The sequence below is a fragment of the Lissotriton helveticus genome, chromosome 8, assembly GCF_964261635.1.
Source record: "Lissotriton helveticus chromosome 8, aLisHel1.1, whole genome shotgun sequence".
Classification (NCBI taxonomy): Eukaryota; Metazoa; Chordata; class Amphibia; order Caudata; family Salamandridae; genus Lissotriton; species Lissotriton helveticus.
In genome coordinates, this window is record NC_136069.1 from 1,452,577,488 (window position 1) to 1,452,598,391 (window position 20,904).

At 45.8% G+C, this 20,904-nt stretch overlaps 1 protein-coding gene across 2 annotated transcripts in view; it reads left to right on the forward strand.

Moving 5' to 3' along the window:
• The window catches only part of USP16 (ubiquitin specific peptidase 16), a 385,832-nt gene that overhangs the window by 320,200 nt on the left and 44,728 nt on the right, over positions 1 to 20,904 (forward strand). For both annotated transcript variants that reach the window (XM_078658388.1, XM_078658387.1), the window contains exon 15: positions 1,993 to 2,096. In XM_078658388.1, the coding sequence (XP_078514514.1) occupies positions 1,993 to 2,096 (104 nt within the window). The remainder of the gene's footprint in view (positions 1 to 1,992; positions 2,097 to 20,904) is intronic.

The window sequence follows — 20,904 nt, forward strand, 5'->3', positions numbered from 1 at the left end:
TGTATTCTGTCTTTGTGCCTCAAAATCTGGGCATGTGTGTTACTCATAAAGCAAATGCTTATTTAGATTCTGTCAGCTCACTATTGCTCGAAGGCCAGGGGTTGACTATCAAATACATGTATTTGATAGTCAACTACTCACATTTGGAATTTCTCTGCACGCGCATACCAGAAAGTAACGCTTGGACCTCAACCTTCTTATTTCACGCTGTCCTGTTTTGCCATCTTTTACAGCAGGCTTTTAACTTCACCCCGGTACACCTTGGGAACTGTTCTGCACGCACATTCCAGAGAGCAATGCTCCTTGCCCCTCACCTTTTACTTCGCTCCTATAGTGATCACGCTCACTTAGGCTTAGCCCGGCCGGCACTAGCACCTCCTCTAATTCCATTGCGGACTCTACCTCATGAACTCTCTCTACGGAAGCCCCTCAAGACCACACGGAGCTAACTCTTCACGTTCCTTACCAATCCGCAAGGTGCCCCCAGCCGTATGCGAGCTACGATATTGGTCACTAAAACCTCCAACTTCGATATCCTGTGCTACCCCCCTGCTCACACCACCATTATTCACACTGCTCACTATTATTGACTCCAATTCAGGGCTACACCCTCCCAATTAGTCTACGAGTTTACTTTCTTTTGTTGCCGAATTTTAAGATGTGATTTAATTTTGTAATGGGACTTCAATTACCACTTGTAATACTTGTAACGCTTGTTTTTTTTTTTCTTCCGTGCTCGCTGGTTGCTGCGGTGGCTGCTGTCTCTTTATTATTTTTTTTTATTCATTTAATGCGTTTTTATATAGCGCAGACTTTACCCGAAGGTGTCAAAGCGCTTGTTTAACTAACCGCCTCTTCCCGGCTAGCCCCGGACTCCTCTGTGATCCTTGACAGAGAGCAGTCCTAGCACAGCCATGATAATGGAGAACAGGGTGTTCTGCTTTTCCGCCTTCTACGCGTCGGCCCTGGTGACCCCCTCCTGACCTGTGTACGTGATCGAGCCTGATGGACCCTGCCCTCTTCCCCCACCCCCCGTATCACTGGCCTAACACCTGGCATGTGTGAATAAGTGTGATGGACCCTCACACCCCCTGTGGCATGTGTTCCTCGGTGGGATCGACACTGCCCCCGGCTTGTGCCCTTGCCCCCCTCATCCTGCCCTACCCCCACCACCCCATTGACTGATTCTTACCAAACTTCGCCGAACTTCGAGGAGACCATTAAAGAGGAGACAGTTCTAGCCGGCCACATTGGGTGTGAGGTATTGCAGGTGTCTGGTGTGTGTTTGTCCGTGTGTTCGACTCTACATGCCTCTACGTGCGTTTGTGTATTTCTTTCTGTCTGCCTAGTTGTGTGCCTGTCTGCGGGAGTGCATTCGGACTGTGTGTCCCCATTTGTTTATCTGTGTGTGTGTGTGTGTGCGTGTATATTCCCCATCGAGGATCTTATCCAGTCTTTCCTCAGCCTGCAGCCGATTGTTTCTTACTCCTGTTTGTTGGTTGGCTCTCCACAGTACTCCCTCTCACTTTTCAAGATTCTATATATCCCTTAAAATTTACAAAATTGCTTTAAAATGCACCTTTTTGCCATATTTAATTTTTTTTTAGGAGACCAACACCCCACAACCCCAGTACCCATACACTCACTATTTGTAATTTTCTGGCTATTACCTTGCTTATTTATTTGTTTTCACTTTTATATAGCACAAACTTTACCCGCAGATATCAGAGCGCTTTAAATCAGCATGCTTAAAACAAGCAAGACTAGCAATCTATATTACTGCCAATTTAGCTTAGCATAAGCAACAGCTAACCATTCACAAACAATGTTTATATACCAATTGCAAATTAAAAAAAAATTAATGCAAAGCATTGTCATTTACAATGCCAGTAACTAAAACTTTAATGCTGCGAGACCTATTGCATTGCAAATGCTTGTTTTACCTGTAAGCGCATTTGTGATGGCTCCTAACTTATTGTTTGTTGTTTTCAGGTGAGAAAAATGAGAAGAAACATGCTTACACCAATGCCAAAAAGCAAATGCTTATTTCGTTTGCCCCACCTATACTTACTCTTCATTTAAAGAGATTCCAGCAGGTAAAGTTAATTGAACAGCTTTTTCCATTTGTGTGCATGTTACATGGCTGTCGTCAACTTGCAGCATCTTTGAACATCTGCTCAGAGTTTTAGATCTAGCATTGATCCCTGGATATTCTCACGTAGTGCACATTCTCTCCATTAACCTTTGAATGAAATAAAACACTTTATTATTCAGTACCTATAAATGATTCAGTTGCTGTAAATTTCTCTGATTCTGCAGCCACATGAGATGGTACATGCAAGCTTGGTTTCTCAGATCACAAGTTGACATGGAGCTTTTTGAGCAAGGAGTCACCCCATCCCTCTTTGGTTTAGAAAGCAGTAGGATTTAATTTTGTTGTACTGTCCTGGAACCATGCTGTCCACCTTACTCTCTATCTAATCCCATCTGTCTCTGGGAAGACACTCACCATAAACATAGTCACTAAAGCAGTGGCGGCTGGTGACATTTGAAAGTGGGGAGGCATAAAAGTTTGCAGTGATTGACCAGCAGTGGGAGAGCGCAGCGAGCGAGCAACTGCCATTAGGGGTAGGCAAGTGGTGCATTTTCAAGCATATTTGAGAAAGTAAGGTTAATAAAGCATGGGTGAAAATGTAGTTATGACATCAATAAAGAGATTTCAGGAAGCTTGAAGTGATTCCATCAATTAAAACCAATACCAGCTTCTAAGAACCCTTTACATTTGCAGATTGACCAGTTGCACACATTTACATTTCTTTCTGGGAAGCAGGAACACAGGCAAGAAAGCTTGTTTATCTGCCTACCCCTCCTTCAGTTTCACAGCACAGAAGACTCGTGCCGTACAGTTCAGCTGAAGCATTTCAACTGTCTGGACAGTTGTCTTTTCATGTTGTGCCCTTCTGATCCCCCATATGACCACGGGATCACACAACATGACAACAAGGCTCTGCCTCAGAGTCCGGACAAATGAGACTCAATTCTGGCCACAGCACAGGGCATGAGGTGTGGTCTCCATCTGGTTTTGTCTCTCCTTCGTTCGCACCCTTATGCAAACAACGTTTGGCAGCCTTTCGGCGTACTAAGATGGGAGGGGGAGACAAGACTCCTGCGCTTTATTGCTCGCAGAGTCCTAACCTGCATTCGGCCTGTACAAAATATCAAGGTATGAAGCAAAAAGTAGTAACACCAACTGTGCGACCAAAATGTCTATTTAGATTGTACAGTAGATACAGAATATTGCATATACAGAGGTACTTTGCTTGAATTTTCATTTTTAATCAAAGTATCACCATTATTTACAAGAAGCCAACCCTACCTTTAGCAGCCTGAACAGAGCAATAGTTAAACTTTCAAAGGGTAACTAATGGTAGATAAACAAATAACGACAGACGTGCTTGCATCTGGTCAACAGTGTGCCAAATTTCAATTCGATAAAATGCTAAATGATTGCATTAAATCAAGCTTAAGAGCACAGAATGCATTGTGTTGGGCTGCTATTTTTTTAAGAAAGCATAAGGACAAAAAAGCGAACTCCAGCCACGAAACGGGCAATGGCTTGATTAATTTTATTCGGTGATAGGGTTTTCTTGCAGAAGAAGTAACTAAGTAATGGCATGCATTTCCATATCCATCACAGTACCTTTAAAATGCCCTTTTCTGCATGGCCATTCTTCCGCTAATTAATTTTCTTGTCTATTACCTTGACTATATTTGAAGTTATTATGGCTCTTATCAATCTTTACCTGTCTAGTGAGTTTGCACATTTACCACACGATTTCATAACAAGTGAATCCCCCTCTTGTTGAAATAAACCGTCATCCCTCCAACAAGAAACATAAAATATGACAGGCCCCCATACCCTCAAAATGGATGACCCGTGCTCAGCCAAGGCCCCTAATGACGAAAAAGAGTCCCTTCATTGTGTTTATTATTAAAGTAATCATTACATTTGCCGCACGGTAACATAGAAAAATACAAGCTTCTTCTGATCTCTAAGCTTTCTGCAAGACAGACATAACATGCCCATTTTATTATATGATTACATGAATAAATAATGGGCTTCGTCTGACAGTGGGAGAATTATTGCCGGCGCATAAATGAGGGAATAAATTCCTCTGGTAACGATTGCAGTATTGTTCCACCCGTGCATCCCCCCTCCACTCTTACCGCCAACATACATGTGATTTTTTTCACTCAATGAATGGAGATTCCTTACCTTAAGCACAAAATTCGGGCACAACTTGACCTCCCAGTGATGCAGCTCGACTCATTTTTTTTACATGAATACTGATACAGAGATTTATTTATTTATTTTGAAAGTTTTAAATAGCGCGAACAAGATCTTAACAGATATCAGAGCGCTTTACAAAAACAAGGGGAGGGAAAACATGAGTGATAATCAGTCTTTTGAGCACAGAGTAGCTGTAGAAAATAAATGGGTAGCAAAATAAGGTAGGTACATCAAAGAGTTGTAGAAAATAAGAGGGTAGGTACATCAGAGAGTTGTAGAAAATAAGAGGGTAGCAGATTAGGGTAGGAACATCATAGAGCATAGTCGGTTAGACAAAATGAACGGTACAAGTAGGTGCACAGTCTCAAATAAATCTAAAGTAAATGTTCAGGTGAATTTAGCCATGAGGATAGCTTTTACTTCCTTCTTGAAAAATGCAGAGGAGGAGATAAGTCTGGTTTCTGGAGGGAGTGCGTTCCAGAACCTGGGTGCCATTCCTGAGAAGGAGCGTTCATAAGTTTTTTCCTTCCGGAATCTTCGAGGTTTCAGAAGAAGATTTTTTGTGCTTCTAGTGGCTCTTGAGCCACCTGAGATAGAGAGCTTCTGAGTGAGGTAGCTGGGCGAATTGTGGTGTACAGCCATGTGTGTCATGCAGGCGATTTTCAGATGGATTCTGGCTTCAAAAGGTAGCCAGTTCAGGGATTTAAAGTCAGGGGAAATGTGCGAGCGTTTTTTTGATCCAGTGATCAGTCACGCTGCAGCGTTCAGGGAGGCTCTTAGGGGTGCGGTTGCTGATAGGGGGAGTCCGCAGAGGGCGATGCTTCCGTAGTCTATCCGAGGAATGACTAGAGCTTGTACTGCAGTTTGAAAGTCTTTAGCTGGGAGGAAGGGTTTAAGTTTCCTCAAAGTATTGATTTGGAGATTAGCTCCCTTAGTGGCTTTGCTGATATGAAGTTGCATATTGAGATTGGTATCAAGGGTTATGCCTAAGGATTTCGCAGAGTCCACAATGGTAGGTTGGACATTGAGTGCAGTAAGGTGCTTAAGCCATGTTTGAGTGGTGGAGGTTTTCGCAGGAGGTAAAATCAGAAGGAACTCGGTTTTCAGTGCATTGAGTTTAAGGTGATTTTCGGCCAGCCATGATTGGGTGTTTCTGAGCGTTGAGTTCAGAAGTTCGATGTCTTCGGGGGATTGTAATTTGAGATATAGTTGGGTGTCGTCAGCGTACATGTGAAAGTGTACATTAGATGCCTGTAACAGCGTGGTGAGTGGCTCCATGACTAGGTTGAACAGTGTTGGGGATAGGGAAGATCCTTGTGGGACGCCTAATGTTACAGGCACAGGTGGGGACATCAAATTGTTACTCTTGAATTTCTGGGACCGGTTATGTAGAAAGGAAGTAAACCATCTGAGTACAGTCCCTGATAGACCCATTCTGATATTTAACAGCTCGAGTAAGTTCTCGTGTTTGACGGTGTCAAATGCTGAGGAGAGATCAAGTAGGATGAGGAGGCAGCTATCGTTTTGGTCTAGGATTTGGAGGGCATCGTCAATTATGTGTCATGGCTGTTTCCGTACTGTGTCCTGCACGGAAGCCTGATTGATGAGGGTTGAGGAGGTCAAACTGATCAATGTGTTCTGTCAATTGGAGTTGTACGCATTTTTCCAGCAGTTTGGCCAGGGTGGGGATATTGGTAATAGGACGGTAATTGTTTAGGTCAGTAGGGTCGGCTGTTGGTTTCTTGAGTATAGGCGTGACTTGTCCCACTTTGAGGGAGTCTGGTATGAGTCCTTATTGAAGTGAACTGTTAATAATTTTGGTCCAAAGTGGGAGGAGCAGTGGGGAGAGGTCCTTTACAGCGTTAGCAGGAAGGGGGTCTGTGAGGTGATTGGAAGGTTTCAATGTGCTGAGCAGTTTGCCGATTGTTTCTTCTGAGTAGGTGTCAAAGGACGACCATGTGGCATTGTTTTTTGGTTCAGTGGGTATTGTGCTGTGGGGGGTAGAATAAAGTCTTACGTCATTGAGGAGATCGCTCCTGATGTTATCAGTCTTTAGGTTAAAGAAAGCAGAGAAGTCTTCACTGGATGGTGTATCGCCCATTGTGGTATGTGATTGTTGGGGTTGTTCCTTGGATTGTGTTTTGATTAACTCAAAGTTTTCTTGGTCGGTTTTTTGCTTGGTCGAGCTGAAGGCTAAAGAAATCGTTTTTTGAGCGTTTGATTTTTCTAAAGTAGGCATTTCTCTTTTTCTTAAGAGTTTTAAGGTGCAATGCCGAGGGGGCTGATCTCCAGGTGCGTTCTGCCAGACGCATGGCACGTCTCTCTTCGTTGAGTCTACCATCATACCAAGAGTTAGAGTTCTTAGTGGAAACTCTCTTCAGCTGCAGGGGGGCGGCCTCATCGATTATTGAGGTCATGGAGTTGAGGTAGTGGTCGGTTAGTACTTGAACGTCTGAGGCGCCGATGGGGGAAGGAGGAGATTGCGGCTGGGCGAAGGTAAAGAGTTGGGGTTGAGTTTCTTCAGGTCCCTTTTCCAGACCTTGGATCTGGTGGGTTGAACCGGGTTAAATTTAAATTTTTCGTTGATGAACAAAGTGACAATGTGGTGGTCTGACCAGTCCCAGGGTTGGATTGACTCAAGTTGGGTAGAGTCCTCCTTGGAGATGATAAGGTCGAGGATCGAGCCTTTGTCATGGGTGGGGCTATTGCAGATTTGGGTGAGGTCAAGAGCGTTGATGAAGTTTTTGCGACTATTTACCAACGCGTCATTGTGATCGTTCCAATGTAGATTAAAATCTCCAAGGAAAATTTGGGTGTTTTGCCGTCCAGAGTTGGTTGTGATCGTGTCCATGAGTTGTTGGGTGAAGATGAGGTTGTCCCCAGGTGGATGGTAAATGATGTGAAGAGAGCATACAGGTTTGCCCTCGCTGATGATATCTAGGCAGATGTATTCACAGGAGGACAGGGAGGGGGGGGGAGTGACTCTAGACACCGAGAGATTGCTCCTATAAATGCATGCGATTCCACCGCCTGTCTTGCCGGTCCTGTCAAGTCTAATGATGTGATAGTTGGGGGTAACTAGAATGTCAATCATTGGTGCAGAAGATTCGGTTAGCCAGGTTTCAGTGAGAATGGTCAGGTCAAGGTCCAGTGTTTTGATGAGATCAGCAATGTCGGAGGAGTGTCATGGGGCAGGTCTGCAGTTGAGTAGAGTGCACTTGAGCCGAGGGGTGATGAGGGAGGTAGAGGGTTCTAGAGTGAGGGGGACTTTTTTAAGGTTATTAGGGATGGAGCCTCTGTTGTTGTGTGTAGAGGTCCTAAGGGGGTTTGAGTGAATCGTGGGGATGGAAAGGTGTGAGGTGGATATGTGGTTTTGGGGGACTGGGTCATATGAGCGGAGGAGGGTGAATATGTCGTATTCCGAATGTGTGTTGATGGTACGTCGAGCGTGGTTGGTGGGATTGCAAGCAGGGATAGAGGTCCAGTGTGGGGTGTTTTGTGTGAGAGGGTGAGTAGGAAGGGTGGGGGACTTGTTGGAAGAGGAAGTAGTTGTGGGTGGGGGGTGTCTGGGGTGTCTAAAGAGTAACTCTTTGAAGGTGTGAAGATCCTCTTTTATTTGGAGGAGGGTGGACATGATCTTGTCCAGTGTGGGATTAGACGGGTAGTTGGGGACGGCACTGAGGGTGAGTAAGTGTCTAGGGAGCTGGAGTGTGGGGGGAGGGGTGAGGTGGTGATAGCGCGGGGGTTGGAGGTATTAGTGAGAGGGTTGTTGATCGGCGTGGGCGGGATGTTGGGGGGGAGGGGTGTGGTTGGGTGGCTGTTGGTCGTGTTAGTGAGGAGGTTGGTGTTCGGCGGGGGAGTGATAGGGGGGAGGGGTGAGGTTGGATTCGTGAGGGGGTTGGTGTAAATGGGGCGGGGGTTCGTGGAAGGAGGGGGAGGGAAGTTGGGAATGAGTGTAGGCTAGGGGTGGCGGGGGTGCTGGAGTGGTGGTGGGGTCTGAGAATGGGGGCGGGGGGGAAGATGGGAAATGGTCCTGTTGTGGGGACGGGGAGTGAAGTTAGAGGAGGTGAGGTGTTCTGGGAGTCCAGTTGGAAGTGGGAGGGGAGGGTTATGGTGGAAGGTGGAACTAGTGAGGATGTAGGAAGAAGAGTGATCTGCGTCTGGGATTGAGGGGTGTGCGGTTACTGTAGCGGGTGGGTGAGTGATTAGAGTACTTGTGGGGGGAGGGGTGTGTCGTTCTGAAGCTGTGCTGTGTTAGAGGTAGGGAAGGTGGGGGAGGATAGGCGATTAGTGGAGTCAAGGGTGCTAGGCTTGGAGGTCTGATCGATTGACGTCGGAGGGTTGGAGATATATTCTTTGAGAGTGGGGAACAAGTTGTCCAATAGGTCAAGGTTCTTGTCCGAGGATTGGATTAAGATAATACCGTTGTTGTAGATAGTGATGGTTGCTCTCGCTGGGAAGAGTTGGGAAGGTGTGGTGGAAAGTGTAAGGCCATGAGCGGATTTCCTAGTGGCGCAGATAGTTAGTAAGGTGAGGAACGTTTTTCTCCATCGTGCTCTACGTATAGTGTAGAAGATAATATCGGTGTTCTTGGCTCCATTATTTGGTGAGAAGTAGGTGTCCAGAAAGGGAGTTTCGGGGTGGGACTTCAAGAAGTTGTGTTTAAAACGTTTGGATGTTTTTTGGGGGAGGTCGGGGGGGGGGGGGGGTTAAATAATTTTATGTGTGTTTGCCCGTGGTTTCCATGTTGGGAGTAGAGGTGAAGGTAGGTGAAGGAGGTTGTGTGGGTCGGAGTAGATACAAAGCTATAGTAAGAGTATGTAAGGAGTGGTTGATTAAACTAAAAAGTGGGTATGAGGGAATAGAGAAAACGACTCCTTAGGAATGAGCATGTTGAGAAAAGACTAGTCTAAGATGGCCGAGAGTTTGGGGAGATCAAGAAAAGTGTTGTAGTCCTCTGTTAATTTTTATGCTTTGAGACCCCAGGAATAGACCAGTTTCGCTTTCTAGTCCTGGGCAGCTCGAGATAGTCCAGTTTCTATTTTGCTGAGTAGGGAGGCCAAGTCCTATGTCTATTTTGGTAATCCCAGTGCCAGACAGAGACGTTGTTTAGCTTTGTGAGTGATTTGCAGTAATGGAGGCGATTTATTGCTACAGTTTATGGCCCCGGCCATTTTGGGCCAAAGTTGTCAAAGGAGTGAATGTACAATAAACCCGAAGTAAAAACAAGAAGAAATAGTACCTTGTTAAATTCAATGTGGCAGGTAAGCTGGCACTTTTTTAGTAGTCATCTGTGTTCTGCGAGGCTTTCATGTAGCTCTGGAAAGCAGTGAGCACCGGGATCGCCGTGCGCGTCGTCGTGCAGAGTCAGAGGGTCTTCTCCCGATGGTCCCGGGAACAGCAAGGGGGAGCTGCGAGGCGAGGACCACGATCGTCAATGCTGGGGGCGGGCCGCCGAGGGGGCCAGGTCGAAGGCGCCGTCGTCAGGAGCAAAAGCCTATGTCAAGGCGGAGTGAAGTGCGAGTGCTGCAGGATCGTCGATAAGGGCACTGAGGGCACCGGGCAGCCGCCTTTGTCAAGGCGGAGTTATGTGTCCTGGGCTGCAAGATCGTTGATGAGGGCACCGGGCAGCCGGGGGCGGTCAGGAGGAGGGTGCCGATGTCGGGAGCAAGAATCCCTGTTAGGGCAGCGCGATGAGGCGAAGAGGCTGCAGAGTGCGATGACAGACCCAGGGGTTAGGGTCGGGTGTCCAGCCTGTCTCGGTAAGAGCTGCCGTGAGAGCCCTCGGGCCGCTCCATGAAGCTTTGCCCAGTCCGCCCCCAGCGCTCCGCACCGGACCCTTCGCCTGAGCTTCGACACCAGCACTCCCGGCTTCCGTAGTCTTCCGCAGTCCGGTGATGGCGGGGACGACTCCTGATGCACCGGACTCCAGCGATGGCCAGCTCAGCCTCCCAGGCGACCGCCGGATCCTCCGCAGGCTCCAACCAACCGCACCGATGATCAGCAGCAGTCCGTTGAGGGTCGTGATGACTCCAGGCGACCCGGACTTCTCCAATGGCTAGCAGGCTCCAGCTATCCGCCGGTCAGGTAGGAAGAAATGATTATGTTATTGGTTACAATCCAGTTACTTTTGTAAGTTCGGTTCCACGCAATAATAGGTGCTGACAGGGATATTTCCAAGAGTGGGATCCCAAGCAGCAGGAGCTCCTACCAGGCGGCCATCTTAGCAAGCAATTTGATCTTTTAATAACCACAGCCATATCCCTGGGAACCAGAATGAAGCGGGCACACAATGAACTTAAACGACCGGCCTTCACCTCTATTTATTACTGGATTAAACTTGCCTAAAGCCAAATTGCAACGCACTTTGCAATCCTTTTAACACTAAGCACGCCAGTGACTGCGAACGGGGTCTCTCCGAACTAAGCAAGGGTTATATCTCAATATATACGTACACGACTGCTAAGATTCACACTTGCATGCTTGCATTGCTCTCTGACACGCACGTATTTAAAGACAATGTGTCTTTGAATACGTGCGTATCAGAGTGCAATGCAAGCATGCAAGTGTGAATCTTAGCAGTCGTGCTAAGGCTTTTGTGCGAAGGTTCACACTTGCATGCTTGCATTGCACTCTGACACGGATGTATTAAGGGTTGCAAAGGGAGATCTTAGAGGGCGGAGGGGGGAATGTGGAGCGATCGCAAAACATGAAATCAGATGACGGGCAGAGACTCAGGCCTCGAAGGCAGCTTCACAGAGGAGGCAAAGGATAATAATACTCACGCTTTTTGGCTGGTGTAATGGCGTTCCTGCGATAGGCATCTCTCAGCAGGTGAAGGAAGGAGGGAAATGCGGGCCCCAGCACAGTCACGCGTCACTGAATGCTCCCAGCATCGATGCAGGTGAGTCAGAAGTCGACAGATCAGCCCGAGTGAGAAGACAGAGGGCTGCAGAGGCTGAAGGGTAACCAGGAGGCAAAGGACTTCAACAACAGTTGTAATGTAAAGAAGGGACACGTAAAATGCTTTGTCCCAACTATGATCCCGCCTCATAGGCTGACAGTATCAAGGGTCAGCCAATCTGAAGGGGAGGCGGGATCCTGAAAGAACATAACCTACGAAGCAGGTCCGGGAGAGGCGATTACTCGACCGAATCCCTGTAAATACTGCTGCTTTAGGCAGCGCCTGACTGCCCTCACCTCTGCCTCACAAAAACACACTGCGCATGCGGGACTCGGGCGATATTATCTTCCATGCCACATGCGCAATGTGTTTGTATACTGCCACTGCTACTCATAGGGTGGGCATACTGAGTGCCTCAGACTAATCTTTAATTCTCCTTCTCCCTCCTCCTAAACTAGCGGGGCTCCGCCCCCAATGCCCTCGTCCACGAACCGCCCCTGCACTAAAGAGCCCTTTTTCACATTTTGGTGAAGTGGTCCTTTAGCTCGCTTCGCTTGAAGGAAACAAATGCATCAAATTAACAGGAAAATTAATGCAGGGCATTATTTTACAAGAAGCATTGCATTTGTAAAGACATCTAGCGTTGCTTGCCATCATGGCACAGTCCATGTCGGCGCAAGCATGGCATAATGATCTGGTTTATGTAAATCCACAGCTTTTTTTTTTCTTTTCAAGAAAAGTTACTTGTTCCTTGCATTGGCAGCTGAAGCAGTTCGTCCTTCTAGGTCATTGGTGTTGCTGGTGAATGGGAATGGCTATGGTGAATAGAAGGGTTGAAAGTGTAGTCTTGAGTTCATGACTGGACTGGTCTTGTTATTTGTGTAAGTGCGTGTGTGTATGTCTTTGGTGGTTATCATCCTCCCCAAAAATACAAATATATACATGTAACCTGTATCTGTCGATTATGAATTCGAAAGCATGAACTCAACAGCAGAGTTGCTTGTGGCTTCGTTCTCCTTTGCTCAGTGATGCGATGGCCTTAGATACTTCTCCATCCTGTCACCCCAGGAAATCCTCTCCCTCAACCCCTGTTCATTTTACCCCTAAAGGGAGGTAGGTTACGAGCACAGCAGCCTAAAGTCCATCACAGTAATGTGAATTCACCAAACTGCCCAATTATTATTAACTCCACCAGAGGCAGCTATTTACACTATCTACTAGAATTAGCATCTTTTACTGTTCACCAGTTATTTAACAGTCCAGCAGTTCTACCCCTTCCTTTGTCCTAGCTAGTAGTACCAGCTTCCCAGACTGCTACACCCAGCTTTCACCTCCCTGCCTACCAATGCTAACCTGAGTCAGCTTCAGACTGCACACCAATGCCAGCTCCTCGCTCTGCTTACAAGTTAGAGCTCTTCACACTGCCTATTAATTCCAGTCAAGTACTCACTAGTTCAATCTCCTTAAACTCTGAGTCATTGAAGGTTCTTCATGCTGCCCAAATAGCCAGATGGGGTATCTGCTCATATTTCTTACTAACCTGCTAGCTCCTTATGCTGCTTTTTCTCAGTCGGTAGGTACCTACGTCTCACTTCCAACCAGTGTCTGCCTCTCACACACTACCCACTGACCATTAACCACACTGTCTAACCCATGGCTGCTTCTAACGCTGCTGCACACCAATGCCATATTGTATTGTCCAGCAGTGTCCACTCTTATCCATCGCCACCGTGGCCAATTTCTTACACTGCCACCGGTATGTACTGCTTGCACTGCCTGCCAGTCTGATTTTGTAATAATTCACCCACATGTGCCAACGCCATAAATTGCCTGCCAGAGCAAGCATGACATCATGCTGATCAGTGCAGGTCTCCAAGAATACTAACCACAACCAGATCCACATGCTGTCCATAAATACCACATCCTCCTGCTTTTCACCCTCATTGACAATTCTTTGAAGTGCCAGCTACCTAAACTTCCAAGAAGCACTTGCTGTTAACACTGTCCGCCTTAGTCTACTCCTTAATCTACCCACTAGTGACACTTTGTCACACTAATCGCACATGCCTTCTACTTACTCTGCTCCCAGTGCCTACCAGGGCTTCTACTCTTACTGCCAACCAATATGTGCATGGTAATGTATGCCTCAAACGTGATCTGTACTGATTGGCCTTTCTGCCAAAATGGTGACCATTGTTAGGTCTCGCGACCTGTCAATGCGCATGCGCATTGAGCAGAGCGAGACTATAGGGGCTTAAACAGACTTTAACTAACTGGCGATTTGATGCTGTGCCCGTGCGCTTTTAGGTCAATGCGCAAGCGCATGACCTAAAATGCGCGTGCACAGCATCAAATCGCCAGCCATCTGTTCCCCAGCAGCTCTTCCCGCTCCGCCCCACAAGCTTCGCCCAGCGTGCGCTCTGCCTGAGCCGCACTCCTCCCACACCTTTGAAGTGAAGCTCACTTCAAAGGCCCCTGCTGCTTCACAATATTCACTCTCCCTCATCGCCGCTCTCCCCGCTCCGCCCCTTGCTGCGGCCGTGTCGCATTTCTCCTCCCCCCTCCCCACAGCAATGCCCTCCGTCTTGTTTTTCACTGTCTCTCTTGCTTTTCTCGCTCTCTGCCTCCTATTTCTCTTCTTTTCTGTCATCGTCATCTTTCTTTCTATCTCCATTTCCTCCTTTCTCTCATTGTTTTCTTTGTAGTTTCCAGCGTCTCCTTTTGGTCTCATTTTCCTCTCGCTCCCTTCTCTGACTCCCTTCTCAACCTCTTTCCTCTCCCCCTTCATTTCTTTCAATCTCCATATCTCTCTCCTCCTCACCTCCATCTCCTCTCCGTTTTAGTCATCCTCCCTCTCTTACACATACAAGCTTGCGCGCATAAGTCCTACACCGTTTTATTTTACACTTCTGCCAATTTCAAAGAAGGACTTTCAATCCGTGATATACCTTTAACGCACTCTTTCAACCACAAGGCGGGCCGACCTGCTCGAGGGCTGCGATCACGCGACAACCCTCACCTCAGCCAATCATGCGGCTGCCTAGACAGCCTTGTTTGGTTTAGGCACGGTACAGAAGTGCATGCGTTTTCCAGCAGTTCCCTAGTGTGCTGCTACCCGCTCTGTTCTCTACTATTGATGTGGTTCTCTCCCAGCTCACATTGCTTTCTTTTCAGCGTGTTCTCCCTCTTCCAGAACAATGTTCCCTCTCACCCTTTTGTTGCTTTCTTGCTGTTTCTCCTCCACCTTCCCAGTTGCTTTCCCTTTCGCCCTTCTGCTCCCCTTTACCCCAGTGTTGCTCTAGCCCCCATATTGCTTCAGCCCTCATGTTGATTCAGTGCCCCCTGAACATATTGCTCCTCCTGCATCTCCTTTGTCCCCCATTGCTTCCCACCTGTCTCACTGCTCTATGTTGCGAGATGTGTTAGCTTAGAGCCAGCTTGTTGCTTGCCATTGGTTGGTTTAATTGTCACACACCTTTACTTGCTTGGTAATTAGTTAGCGTGTGGGCTTTCTTTTTCTCTCTTGCCTATGTGGTTCTCCCCCACCCCCTACGTTAAGCTCCGGCCTTCTCCGTGAACTTATTCTCTTCTGTATTGCTTTCTAACCTGTGTACTTCTCCTGGCACCACATTTCTCTCTCTCTCGCCCAACCCATTTTTTCCCTGCCCTCCTCTCCGTGTTGCTAACCCTTGCACCAGTTTGTTCCTTGCACACGCTTTGTGTTGCTTCTATGCCCCTCTGCCTATGTTTCTTCTCTTCCCCCCCACCTGCTTTCCAAAATGAGCATTGAAAATGCAACAGGTCTCGCCTTTGGTTAAGTTAAAGCCATTTGCTTTGCTAATGTTATTGTATAGCAAAGCAAATGGCTTTAACTTAATAAAAGGCGAGACCTATTGCATTTTCAATGCTTGTTTTTGACTGAGATTTTCATTTTAAATATGCTTATCTAAATCTCCTTTCTCTCTCTCTCTCTCTCTCTCTCTCTCTCTCTCTCTCTCTCTCTCTCTCTCTCTCTCTCTCTGTCTTTCCACCAAAGACCTATTCATGCTACATCTATATGTCAAGCAATGTGTACTCTCTCTTCTCCAGTGCCTCCCTTCTCGTTTCTATATAGAGTTACTGTGGCTCCAGCTATCCCGGCAACCAAGTTAATCCGGGCTGGACACATCCCATTGGGCCTGTCCACTACCAGGATTGCAGCTTTACTGTGCTTCTCTGGGGTAGGTGGAATATCTGAATGCCTCTTAGTATCCCTCTGAGGTAATACTGCTCAGGGTTCTGCTCCTCCATGAGCTCCAGAATATCTATTGCATGGCTTCCCTCTCACCAACACTACTGCTGCATTAAACATTTCTGCTGTCAAGCATGGGGACTACAGTTTTCAGGCATTGTTTTATGAATTTTTCTTGAGACCCTCCACATCCATAGCTGGTGGTGTGGTCACCACCATTCTGACAGTCAAAATGAATTTAGGGGGCCATTCACCTTGGTGTATGCATGGCAGCTGGCTCTCATATGCTGTCCATCCCTTAACAGTCCTGCCTTCCCCAACTGGCCTTTGATGAGAGAAGTGTGCTGAGAATGCTCTTGCAAAGACAAGTTAAAGCATAAAACAGTCATACTTGTTACAAAGCACAAGCCATTAAAATGAATGTGAACTAGAAGCATATTTTTAAAATTCATGATAACTTCAGTTCAGTTCAAAGCTTTATTCGAATTGAATTTGCAATTCATAAAAGTATACAGATAAAATCACAATTAAAAGTCCATCTTTTTCACTCAAGCTTTAAGCAACACTATAAAAAGGTTAAAAGAGAAATATAAAACAATACAATCGAGTCACAAACATATTAATTATTTATAATAAGTTGGCTATTGCTATTCCATAGTTATGGTCCTTCTCACTCTTAAGATTGTGTTCAAATAGGAGCTCACTGTGCTAATAGTAAGGCAATCGTCTAAAGTCCTTAATCTATTGTAGGCATCTCTGGCTTTTCTTAAACCCCAGCCTAATAGGAGAGGTTTCAAAATTTGTCGCCTGGGATGGCTGTATAAAGTACAAAAAAGAATGCAATGGATATTTGATTGGTATGATTTATCATCACAAGGACAGCGTCTTTTTTCTCTCGCCCAATCGTTACATATCGGGAATGTTACAAGTCTGTAAAAAGTTTCCAGGCGGAAGTACGTCAGGAGCCTACGATGATGCAGGGGTTGGTCTAATACAAGATACAGCTGAATGCCCCTTTGGGAGGTCACCTCATCGTGGCTCATGACGGTTATTTTAGTTCTTTCACCCTTCCATCTTTGTAATTCCAAATGTTCTAAAAGGGTCTTTTTCAGCGTGGATCATGAGCTGTTCCAGTGAGGCCGGATTGGAGAAATATTCAGGATGACCAATCTCACTGACAAAGTTCTTGATGTACCTAAACCATTTAATGTTTTTTGCCCCATCACAGGCTAAACAGTCCTCTATGATGGATCTATTCAGATCTGTAGCTGGGTTAGACCAGACATTATGCCAAAGTAAAACAGGGGCTAATTTTATAATGTCTGTGATATGAAGGAGGGCAACTTCAGCATGTAGCACATATATGGCGGTACTCTATGGTGTGGCTGTTAGAAATCGCAGAAACCTGTTCTCGATTCGCTGTATTGCATCTACTTGCTGCCAACCCCAAATACCCGCCCCATCAGTACCAGTGGCCACACATTTAGATTTGAATATTTGGAGAAGCTCCCTGACTGGCCTAGTCCCTATTTATTTTGCAAAATTCACAAGAGCGCCAGTTGCTCTATTGAATGCTATGGCCCTTGCATTCACAGCGGACTTCCACGTGCCCCACCTTTCAAAGTGCACGCCTAGATAGCAAAAAATATCGGCTAGCTCCACCCGCCTATCGTCTAAAATAATTGGACATGGTGTTCTTTGTTTGTTTGGACCACATGACATGGTAAATGTCTTAGAGACATTTACACGTAGGCCCCTGAGCTTCATAAAATTAGAGAAGCTCTGTACTGCTTTTTGGAGGCCCACCTTTGTCTGCGAGAGGATAGCCGCATCGTCGGCATACAGGAGGATGGGGATGGGTTTGCCTTTGATTACAGGATAATCATGATACTGTTGTGCTAAGCAAGAACCCACCCCATTGATATAGAGGTTAAACAGCAAAGGGGCTAATATGCACCCCTGCCTTACCCCTCTACTGTTCTTAAAAGGCTCTGTACATTCCCCCCTCCTGCCATATCTTACACGTGCACCTGCCCCAGCGTAGAGTTCTCTAATGTAGAAAATTGTTTGGCTATCCAATCCAATGTCCCTTAGAGTTTGCCAGAGATTATCATGCAGGACGCAGTCAAATGTAGAGCTGAGGTCCACAAATGTCACGTATAAGTTTTTTTTTTTTTTTGCATGTATGTATTTGGAAACAATTAGGGAAAGATTTAACCCTTGCTCAATTGTCCCCTGTCCTCCCCTAAAACCATACTGGAAGGGCGATAACACTTCCTGACCTTCCAGCCAATCCTGAATACGAGCGAGAATGACCCTACCTGCCATCTTCATAAAACCATCTAACAATGAGATGGGCCGATAGCAGGCAGGATCATTCCTGTCCCCTTTTTTATAGATCGGGACCAAGATTGCCTCCTGCCATGTCGAAATAAAACCTCTTTTGTTTAAACAGTTTAAGACTCTAGTGAGTAAAGGGGCCCACAGGTCCGGGAGCATTTTAAACACATCAATAGGGACACAATCGGGTCCTGGTGCCTTAGAAGCTGAGCTTTCCCTTAGAGCCTTATAGACCTCTTCCAGTTCAAACTGAATATCTAAGGGGAACGGAGGGTCTGCTCCCTCAGCGACTATTGATGATTGGGGGGGCCGCTGGTGAAGCTGACATGCCATAAAGGGCTTGGAAGTGGAGCACCCACTCCTTGGCCGTAATAGCATTGTCTATACGTGGGCCCTGGTCATCTTGATAAAAGGGAGCATTCACAGCCTTCCAAAAGGCTACAGTGTCCTTTTGTACGGAGGCTGCGTGAAGCGCTGCCCAAGCTTCACATTTTATATCTTTCTTCCTTCTGGCTAGGGCGACACGATAGTTTCGCCTTGCCATTTGTACCTGTGGTCTATCTATTGGTGTAATGTGAAGAGCTTGTTTAAGTTCCCTCAGTGCCCTAGTGCAATTCGGGTCCAACCACCCAGGGGTTCTCTTAACTACATTGCACGGGTTTCTGGTCAAAAGCTGTTTAATTGAAGAGCAGATTTTTTTTAAAGGAATCCAAGACGAGCTCTTCATCCTCTTCTAGGGTCAGGCACGTATTAATTTCCTTTAGGGAGCTAATTACTAAGTTTTTTAGAAAAGTAGCTGGAATTGCCTTCTCCCATTTAATACAGAATCCATTTTGCTGACCAAGAATGGGATTAAGGTCATAGTTACAGTGAGTGTTGTAGGATTGCACTTCCCGGTTTAATTTAAAGGTAACTAAGATAGGGTAATGATCACTTATACCACTGGTAAGTGTCTCCCAATTAGTGACCAGTGGAACATAACGGGACGAAAATAAAGTAAAATCAATGATTGTTTTTACCCCTCTTGCGTTGAAAGTGGGGGTGAATAATTTAGGCAGGAAGCAGGCCTCATTAATAAATGCCAGGGAATGATCTGCTAGTAGATTATTAAGCATATCCCCTAGTTTTGTGTGGGCGAAATGGCTAGACGCCCATGGTTTTCATCTTCCCAACCACACACTCCATGTAAGCTCATTGGACATAATGGGCAATTGAAATCCCCTACCCACAAAAGAGCCATGTCCCCCGGGCAACTATCCTCGATGTTCTTAAGGGTGCCTGACAATTCCTTAATGACGGTTTCCAGGTGTGCCATGGGGATATTATTATAGAAATTAACAATAGCAAAAAAAATTAAAAAGCCCCATGTTACCACTAGTATTTGATAATAAACACTGTCCAAAAAGCTCTTAAGGACAGTGGGGCCAGTGTGAATCGACAAATATATAGACAGCCCTCCCTTATGTCTACCCCTTTTGCTAGGGACTGCCGAAGTAAACCAGCATTTGCAATGCAATAGGTCTCGCATTTGCGAGAGTTTGAGCTATTGGCATTGTAAATCACAAAGCCTTTTATTTATGTTTTGAAAACCTGCAAGTGGTACATAAACACCCACTTTGTAGTTATAGTCCTTGCTTACGAGAAGCAAGGCTGGCGGTAACTATGCCTCTTTTGCTGCCAGCCTTGCTTCTTCTAAGCGAGGACTAAAAGTACAAAGTGGGTATTTACGCACTGCTTGCAGGTTTTTTAAAACACATAATTAAAAGAGGCATTGTCATTTACAATTCAAGTAGTTCAAACTCTCACAAAAGCGAGACCTATTGCAATGCAAATTTTTTTTTTTTGTGTACACACACATAGTACCCAAATGCCTCGAATAGTGCTGTGTATTTGTCTATATAAGTCCTAACTATAATCTGAGCACCTATCTCGCACATCTCTTTCTCCATCATTCTGCTTGGCATTGCATCCTAAGACAAGTGCACCTCTCAGGTCACTCACACAAATGACACCTAAACACTTCTCACATAGGATCACAACAATTACAACACTCTGTCAGCCAGGCCTGTGCTGCGTGCTACCTGTCAGAATGTGTGCTTTTGTGCCCCAAATAGACTTATAAAGATCTATATACATTCTACCACATAATATTCATTGAATTACAGCTTACGCTGATTCAATCACGGCAGCCTCAAAGTCCTGCCCAATTTCCTTCCTACACAGTAGTGACCGAAAACACACTTAGCATGGCAGGCAAAAAGGGTAAATGTGTGCCTAGCAGAGTTGGACAATTCTTAGTAAACTCATTCAATAGCTCCTTTATATTCAAAGTCGGCTTCCTGGTATTGAGAGGACAAACTGTGCTGTCAAAGCATAAACACCATGTGTAGTATTTCACCGAGGCTGGCTCATGCAGTTCATAACAAGGCTATCAAGTGCCCCATACCGAATATTTAAGAGCCTTGTGAATCAGTAACTGTAAATATACATGGTCAAAGTACAAAATTGTTTAAAATCTTTAAGAATCACACCAGCTCACAGGTTACAGCACATGCCCTGGTGAAAGGCAAGGACCTGTGCTAACACCCCACTCTGTACATTTGATAGCAGTGTGATGTGCATTTTATCAATAGGGTTTAGGGAGGAAGTTGCAGGATCAGGTCATTGGGCGGGGCCTGTGAAAAACCTGAAGAGGGGTTTTGTCCACACCTGCGTATAGGTGATATGCGATAACAATAATAGCATATAGCAACGCAAAATCAGTAAATAAGGGCACATATACAAACAATTGTGTATCCATAAAGAAGTATATGGTGAGATCAAATGGATGGCAGCAGTAATATTATGGATGATGTAACTAGTGCGGTCTGTGAGGTCATGAGCAGTGCATCTGAAAGCAAGTTAACCCTGCATTGCTAATCACAGTTGAGCATTTTTAGTGGCATCCATCTATTAGTTTGAACCATGACTTCCCCTCACCTGAAGTGAACATGTATATTTATTTATTTACTTTCTCAGACCATCTTTTTGGATTGGTTAAGATTGCTGAAGTTTGTGGGTGGTTCACTGGATTCCGGACAAATGTTCTCTTTATTGAATCTCTGATATGTTTTCTCTATGAGACAACAAGAAATGTTT